General features: G+C 47.1%; 1 protein-coding gene across 1 annotated transcript; it reads right to left on the reverse strand.

The window, feature by feature from the left end:
* Positions 1-1,155: 1,155 nt before the first annotated feature.
* On the reverse strand, positions 1,156-6,684 carry SP8 (Sp8 transcription factor). Its single transcript, XM_061413676.1, has 2 exons — positions 5,381-6,684; positions 1,156-4,386 (listed from the first exon to the last, which is right to left on the reverse strand). The coding sequence occupies exons 1-2, from the start codon at positions 5,399-5,401 to the stop codon at positions 2,890-2,892; spliced, it is 1,518 nt and encodes a 505-aa protein (XP_061269660.1). The 5' UTR covers positions 5,402-6,684; the 3' UTR covers positions 1,156-2,889.
* Positions 6,685-8,797: the final 2,113 nt, after the last annotated feature.

The following is an 8,797-nucleotide window of genomic DNA, read 5'->3' on the forward strand; positions in this document are numbered from 1 at the left end:
CAATTCAAGATGCACACCAAGACTGAATTTAGGGTGGGGAAATGCAAACGGAAAGAAAGAAGCTAAACTTAAAAGAATCTGAACACACTAACTTTTTATTCAGTTTGTTTCAAAATAATATTAATCTAATAGTGAAATACTTTGATATAACAGCAATCAACATTTAAAGTATTTTATGTTTCAAAGTATGGCTCAAGGAACACCCATTGCTTAAATGCACTTAGACATAACAAGACAGTATCTTTTTATTGGCATCATTGACACCTATGAACAATAGCCTAGTAGATAGATTAAGGTTTAACCTTCCTTTTCTTTGGTGGCTGTTTAGAGACTTTAAAAGAACAGATAAGTCATTTCAACAGGAATCTACTACTGATATTTACCTCTACATAATCTTTAGCTAAGACATGGAATGCCAAAAACAAGCTTTTGTTAGCTTGACCTCCTCCACCCCCTAACAACAAAAAGTTATTCCCAAACCCATGTTTTTATTTTAGATGTACTGATCTTCTAGTGTAAGGCTTGGCCTTTAAATACCAAATGCAACCAATGGCCAACAACCTGACTCCTTCTGGAGAATGAGAAGAAAGCAGAACGAAGAAATTTCTTTCAATTGTTTGGTGACTTTGTATAAATTTTAAGAGCTCAGTAAATCCTGATGCTTGGAGCTAAAATCTACTGGTAAATAATTACATTTCTTAGACACTACAGTCTTTATCTTGGTAAATAGAGAAAACACAGCTTCCCCAAATATATCATTCCATCTAAGTAATAGCTTAAAAATAATTCTTTAAATATTACCTCAAAACAGGGCTATGTTTTGTTTAAATTAGACATTTAACTGAAGATAAAATGCAAATGTCCATAGTTTAAAAAGGAAAAAAAAAAAACAAATTAACTGACCTAGTCTTTATCTGAGTTTATTAATACCATTTAAAATATTACAAATAAATCAATTACATTTCATGCATTTAAAATGCAAGTCTAAAATGTTCCAGAGAAAGGCTTTTCATTTCAATGTGAAATATCCAAATTATTTCAACATTACAATGAGCAATTAGTTTGCAGAATCTGCAAACATTTAAATGTAGTGTCAGGAGTGTTTATTATTAACAGTTAACAATATTACCTTCAGGAAATACACAGAGGCCAAAGTTAGTTGAGATTCACTTGGACATTTTATTTAACACATGGGTTTTTGGCAGACCCAGTTATTATGAAATATAAGAGTACTCTCACTTTAACTATGCCTGAACTGCCAGCAAATGCAAGTAAGTACATGCTTCATTAAATTAAGTGTCATCCCACATTTATCAAATATTGTCTTAGTTACAGTTTGATACCTATCTAAATTCATATTCGAGCAAAACTAGGCCCCGAAAGTGCGTTTGTGGCTCTGCACCTCCAGAAGTGAGTTCAAAAAATCTGCAGCTCATCAGAACTGCAAGAATAACTCTTAATATTTTCTTGTGACCAAAAAAAAAAAAAAAATCAAGTTTACTTCAATATATTTTCAAATATTTACTGGAAGTAATGTACAAGAAAAATAATATACAAAATCGTCTCCTGGACAACTGCACCTCGCACCCATACACTGGTGGAGTTATAGTTAATCGATACCTAATCTAGAACTATTCTCCCGTTGTACAAACCATTAGGTTCAGATAAATCTTACAATTTTTTTCTGTTTTTCCCTTTTGGCATTTAAACTACAGCCTGGTCCGAAATAAACAATAGCTTCTTTACTTGTTTATAAGTTTAAATCACACACAAAAAAGTTAAACCCTAAGAATCTTCAACGAATTGCAAGAATTTACAGAAATGGGTACTATACAAATTGACTGCTGGACTAGCAAAAAAAAAAAAAAGAGAGAGATTATGCTCGGGAGTGGTGAAAACGAGGTAGCAAAGGACAAACACAGAGATAGTTAATCTGGTCTCACCGGAAAAGGGTATTTTTGCATAAGAAAAAGACACCTACCCTCACCCCCACCCCCAACCTCATAAGTTAAGTTAATGCGATCAAAATAACTTTGGGATCAATATTAGCACAATTTTGAGAGAAAGACTTGCTTACTGATAGAGGAAAAACTACCTACAAGGGAAACCAAATAGAAGGATGCTGTTGTGTTTTCTTTAGATTTTCCGTTTAAAAAAGTTATAAAGATTAAAGAAGGCTGTTGCATCGATTCACCAAAACTGCCCTTAGCTAAAACTTGCATCGGTTCCACCCCAGGGAACAAAGGGAAAGAGTCAGGGCTGGCGTTGGAGAGCTGAACTAGACAAACTCCGGGTCTCCGTGTCCGAGATGGGCACCCGACAGCTCTGCGAAGGGCAGGCCGCGACGCCCGGCTGCAGGGCAGGGCGCTCAGCAACTCAGACGCCCGAAAACACGGTTCTGGTACTGGTACCTAGCCAGTCGGCGGCTGGCCTGCCCCGGAGGCCCTGGGTGGCGCTCAAACTTGCTCAGCCTAGTGGTTAACCGCGCGTTCGGAGGCCCGGGGTCCCAGGCACTGGATCGGTCCAGCCTTACCTCCAGCGGCCACTTCCCTCTAAAAGATGTGCCCGTCCCAACTGGGGATGGTGAAGGGAGAACAAGGAGAGGACAAGAATTAAAGGCCTGCCGAGGGGCCGGCTGGGGCTGTTCTGGGCCCCAACGGTGTTATCGGGTAGAGAGACAGCTAGGGCCCAGGAGAGCAACGCGTGTTACTTACATGTCCACATTCCCTTTACAAAGTTGTCACAGAGAGAGTTAAAAGAGAGAAGGGCAGAGACAGAAAGACATACTGAGCAGGGTGGAAAGAGACTGAAGCCAAAGCCAGGACCCACGAAGCCCAAACGGACCAAGGTGGGAGGAGGAAGGGGAGAGGGGCAGGGGCGGGGTGCACGTCACTCCAGGCCGTTTCGGTGCCCGGGCTCGGGGGGCGGCAGCAGCTCCGGGGAGTGGCAAGGCGGGCTGCCTGCGGCGCTGTGCTCGCTGTCGGTGTCGCTGCCCTTCTTGCCGCCGCTTCCGGACCCCGCCGAGCCGCCGCCGCCGCCGCCGCTGTGCGTCTTCACGTGCTTGCTGAGGTGGTCGCTGCGCATGAAGCGCTTGTTGCACACGGGGCAGGCGAAGCGCTTCTCGCCGGTGTGGGTCCGAAGGTGCCGCTGAAGCTCATCGGAGCGCGTGAAGCGCTTGCCGCAGAAGAGCCAGTTGCACACGAAGGGCCGCTCGCCCGTGTGCCAGCGCAGGTGCGCTTTGAGGTGCGACGTCTTGCCGTACACCTTGCCGCAACCCGGGATATGGCAGCTGTGCAGGCCCTTGCGCCGCAGGCTCGCCCCGGCCGGGCCCAGACGCTCCGCCTCTTGGCAGTTGGGGCAGTCGCAGGTGGCGCGGCCGGAGTAGCGGCGGGCTGAAGAGCGCGGGGAGCCCCCCAGAGGCGCCGACGGCCCCGCGCTCAGCATGGAGCCCCCAGCGCCGGCCAGCGGCGACGGGGCCGAGTCCGGGTAGGTGCCGGGCAGCACTGGCTTGAAGCCGTCCATGAGGTGTTGCCCCGCGGGGCTGAGCAGGTGCGAAGAGGCACCGCTGCTGAAGGCTGAGTGGCTCAGGCCTGAGTAATCCGAGTTGTAGCCTCCGAGCGGCGAGTGCAGCGAGGTTTGGAGCCCCCCGGCGGCGGGGTGCAGGGAGCCGGGCAGCGCCGCCGCGCCATTCGGGTTCTGCACGTCGATCCAGCCCGCGCCCACGTCCCACCAGCTGGAGGCGCCTGCCGACCCCACTTCGCCGGCGGCGCCCAGGCCGGGATGCGAGGGCTTGAACCACGACTCGTAAGGGTGCGCCATGCCTACGCGCGGGTAGATGCCCTGCAGCCCGTCCACAGAGGTGTGCACCTTAGAGATGAACACGGGCTGGTGGGAGCCGTCCTGCGAGTGTGCCGAGGAGCCGCCGCCGCCACCGCCGCCGCCGCTGCCCCCCGACACGCCAGGGGCCTGGAACACCGAGTAGTCGTTTGCGAAGGGAGAGCTCGAGGCGGCGGCGGCCGCGGCGGCGGCGGCGGCGGCGGCGCTGCTGGAGGTTAGGGAGAAAGCGCTAGAGCCGGGTGAGCCGCCACAGCTAAAAGAGTCGGACACCAGAGCCGCCGCCGCCGCCGCCGCCGCCGCCGCCGCCGCCGCGGCCGAGGACGAGCCGCCGTTTCTGGAGGGCCCTGACACGCCGAAGCTTGAGAGACTGGAGCCCACTACGTTGCAGCTGCCTGAGGAAGAGGACGAGGACCGTTTCCAGGGGTGGAAGCCTTTGCCGAAGGAAGATGAGCTGTCCGAGAGGGAGGAGGGAGACGGGCTGGGGCTGCCGATCTTATTACAGGTAGCAGCAAGCATGGCCAAAGGAGTCGATCCCAACCTCGGTTCTTCCTGAGAGAAGGAGAGGAGAAGGGGTGGGGGAGGGGAGGTGGGCAAAAGTCCGGTGGGGGAGGGAGGAAGGAAATGTGCATCAGTCCTCCAGTAGCCTCCAAAACGCCCCCAGTGCACCCCATTTCTCGCTGCGGCACGGCGCCACCAACTCACCTGGCTCCCCCAACAGCCCCGGCGCCCGGCTGCTTCCTACTCTACGGGAGGGGACAAGTTTGGCTGCCGGCGTCTGATTCGGGAGTAAAGCGCCACGCTAAAGAAGAGTTTGACAAGTATTCTCACCTAAAACAACACTCTTATGCACACAAGGCCCCAGGCACTTCGAAACAAACAAGCAAGCAGAAAGTCCAGATTGGGGAGGAAGGAAGATTCCTTCGCGGAGAAGCCTGGGGAAAAACCATTGGATTGGTTTTAAGAGCTACTCCTGAAATCCACAGAAGAGCTTTGAAAATCCTGTTGCAGTTCCCAGAAACCCATCCTGGGTTGTTTCTCCCAGGCCAAAAGACGTCAAACTGTAGGGCTCGATCGCTCTTCCTGATTTTCTTTAAAAAAAAAAAAAGTCTACAATACTAAAAAAGAGAAAATGAGAGAGAGAGACGGGTTCAACGTACCTGCAAGACAAGGCGGGCTGAGGAATTTTTTAAGGGGAAGAGAGAAAAATCTGCAATTTGCCCAGGAGGAAAAACTTGCTCTCTTTACCCCCTAAATCGTCTCACGTAAAATAGGCTGGACGCACGTCTCCGGGGCGGGGAGCGGCCGGGCGCTGCGAGGTGGCTTGTCTAAATGCCCTCCGAACCTTTTCCTGCGCTGAAAAAAGTGACTCTGCCCCCCCTCCCCCTCTTTCTTTTCTCTAAACTCACTTGTATTTAAAGGGGGGAGGAAAAAAGCTCTCAATAGAGACCGATAGCCCGTGGCCTGGCCGGGGCGACTTTAACCCCCTCCGATCGGCAATAAAAGAAAACTAATTAAACCAGCAAGAGAAAATCCTGAGACTCACCCCTAGAAGTGAAGTTGCCATCACACAAAAGTGCCCTCCTCCTCTCAGAGGATCTTTTTTATATTGATAAATCAGAGGCAGTGTTTTTTTTAGAGGTGTGCAATACAATGATCAGTTCCGCCCATTCCACCACAATTGTAGCTCCCTCTCCGGCTTTGAAGTGCCGCGGAGGCGCGGCCAGCCAATCTGCGGCCTCGCCGGGCCGCGCCGCGCGCGCGCCGTGAGGTCATCGGCGCCGCCGCCGGCCGCCGTGGGGGGGCTGCGGGGAGCGGTAGCGGGAGGGGCGCGCGTGACTGCGTGTGTGTTACAAAGCGGTTTTGTGTGTGTGTATGTAACTATGTGCGAGTGCAACCAAGCTGAGGAGAACACAGTGCAGCCGGGGGAGGGGGTGGGGGGATGCGGAGAGGTTGGGGACTAGAGTCTGGCAGTGTAACAGTGACGGGGGGAGGGGAGGGACAGTGCAGAGAGGGAGAGGGGGTTGTGAGTGACAATTTAACTGTATGTGTGACTAAGGGGAGCAGACCAGTAAATTGTTGAGGGGAAGGGTGAGTGTAGTGTGACTGAGTGATAAACCTGGGGAGGGAAGAGGGACAGTGCAGTATAGAGTGTGTGTTGTGGGGCGGGGGGCGGGGAGTGTGATAGGTGGTGTCTGAGTGTGTTTGGAGAAGAGAAAGAGTAAATATGTGGGTTTGTGTGTGTGAAAAAGGAGGGAGAGTGGATGAGTGTGTGTTCGCTTCACATGGGAGAGGCAAGGGCAGTGTGTCACAAACGTGGGGAGGGGGTCGTGTGTGCTCGTGTGTGTGTCTGCAACGAAACTGTGATGGAGAATAGGACCGGTGCAGTAAAGTGTACATACGTAAAAGAGAGACATGGCGATTTGAAGAGTGAAACTGACTGCGAAGTTGAGTGAGGTTGAATAAATATTCACAAATGCTATCACTGTCGCCAACTTCCTCAGGTTTTCTTGTAGCTCAAATCTTGATTGGTTTTCTTCCCCTTAATTTTTCGGATACTGTCACTAAATTTTAAAACAGAATCATATTAATACCATCCTCTCCTTTCCTGGCTTTACAGCGGAAGGGTAGAAATTTAGGGAGGCTGACGGGTATTTTTAGAGCGTTCTGGAGGGTGTGCGCCTGCGTCAAAGAGCTGTTACTTTGATGCGGTAGCTTTTTTTTTTTTTTCTTCTGAGGTGGTATTCGGCTTTGGAAGTGCAAGTCTCACTGTAGGGGAGACCGTGTGTTTGTCCCGTGGCGATGAGTAAATTTCAATACAAAAGGATTAGATTAAAAAAAAGGGGTAAGAGTTTTTTTTTTTTTCCTGAGGGGTGAGAAATTGAGCATTTTATAGAATGTAGGAGTTTTCATAGGATATCCCAGCGCCTCTTTCTGAGGGGAAAAAAAAAAAAAAAATCGGGATTTTGATTGAAATCTGGGGGTTTTATTTATCTGAGAAGAGAAACAAGCTTTTAACAAATCTTGGACCACGTGTATTGGAAGCTTCTGTGTCTAGTGGGGTTTAGGCCAGATATCTGTTAAGTGTATGCATGTGAACAGTTCAAATTTGGTGGATTTTAGAACTTGCTTGCCATTTGTGTTATTAGTTGCCTACAGAAATGTAATTACAATTTCACTGCCACCACAAGGAAACATCTTAAACTACAGAAAGCACCACACCAGTGTAACAAAAAGTCCACAGCCTTTGGAGCCCTGTTGAATATCCATATGTTTTTAAAAAGTAATTCACATATTTAAGCAGTTACAAATGCTCCCAGAAATCTAATTTTAAGTCAGAATTGATTTAAAAAAATGTTACTAGCTGAGAGAGGTGTTTTGTTTTGACAGAGGAAACCTTTTCATTTTATTGTTGTTTTGAACCTTCCTCAAGTACATCACAGCTTCTGGGGATGTAAAAAAAAAAAAAAAAATCCTCCGGGGGTTTACTGAAGTCCAAAGTCAGGTTGTAGCATTGTGTAAGTTTCATTGAACAGAGTTTAGGCTGATGTTTGTGGTGTGAGAGTGTTTCTGACCCCTTTATAACAGTGTTGAGATATTGACTGTACATCATATCTATTGATTAAGGGGATAAGGTACATTCTCATACTTTGAAGTAAGTGTGAAGTAAATTAATGAACTGCTTTCTTTCTCTGAAGGCTGACGCTTACCATAAATGTCGTGTTTCTCCCTGCAAGCCACTCTGAATGATTTTAGCGTGTTGAGAAGGCGTGACAGGCCAGCCCAGAAGGAGGAAGGGGTGGGGGAAAGGAGGGAACTCCGTTTAACAAATAAAAGAGAATTAACTTCATTGCTTTGGTCTCCTTCTATAATGATATTCATTTTAAAGACCTAATATACAGTTGTTCAAATTTGGGATTTAATTCTAATCAATACCGTCACCCTCAAAGGTGGAGAAAGAAAGCTTTAGGGAAGACTCCCTTCTATGAATAGTTATTTATTTTCTTTTTATCCTCCTATCTCTAGTAGGAAGTGAGGCAGGACTTTTGAAAAGTTAAAAGCTGATTCTGAGAGTAAACAAACATTAACCATTGTTTCCTCAAAAAATGCAGGAATTAGAAAAACACACATCATGTGATTACAAATTTGAGTATCTACTTCTAAGATTGTATTTATATAAATTCACTTAAGGATCATGTAATTCTGCCTAGGACAATGGGTCACAATGTTGTTGTAGATATAATGAGTATACTGGATTCTTCAGTTTGCATGAGGTTGACTTGCAGATTTTCACAAAGGTTTGTATGTGCATCTTCATTATGAAAAAATATGTTTTCATATATATATAGTCCATTTACTCCCACTTTAAAATCAGGTGTTTATTTTATACTAGTATTGTCAAAGTTTCTTTTTCACCCTACCCCTCACCCCAAAATAAGTGGTTAGTGTTTGTCCTAAGGCATAAGACAGAAGAATTAAAAAGGAAAGGCAAGAGAATTATATAATTGACCAACAATTGAAACAACAATAATCTTGAAACAGTGACTAGCAACCAACCAGACCAACAATGAAACTGGTCTTAATGGCAGCTCTTTCTCCACTTTGCAGAAGTGACTGTATTATTTTTGAATCCCCCCACAGGAGGGAACATCTGTAATCCATTGTAGATACAGTCTGTCGGGGAAAGCATGTCATAGCACATCCAGTTCAGTTTACCTTTTGTGATATTGATGACTGCTCTTGAGTATTAAACTGCAATAATATGGAGGTTTGGAAGGGGAAGAGGAAGAAAGATAGGAAGTGCAGGCTTTCTAACATCAATTAAAAGTTTCCCCCACCTCATAAGAAGTTTAAGTGCTGCCTGGGAGAGGAGTAGATGGATATTCTGCTGTTTCTTGCAAACCTGTGAGATCCACTTTCAATAAAGCTAAAATCTATTAGCATTCTGTATGCATCTGCAGCA

The sequence above is a fragment of the Bos javanicus genome, chromosome 4, assembly GCF_032452875.1.
Source record: "Bos javanicus breed banteng chromosome 4, ARS-OSU_banteng_1.0, whole genome shotgun sequence".
NCBI lineage: Eukaryota > Metazoa > Chordata > Mammalia > Artiodactyla > Bovidae > Bos > Bos javanicus.

Bases quoted from the DNA above. Each gene is read 5' to 3' on its own strand.
- SP8 (XM_061413676.1), bottom strand. From the start codon at position 5,401: ATGGCAACTTCACTTCTAGGG. The intron at 4,387-5,380 runs GTGAGTCTCAGG...TCCTTCTCTCAG, and splicing joins TGGCAACTTCACTTCTAGGG to GAAGAACCGAGGTTGGGATC.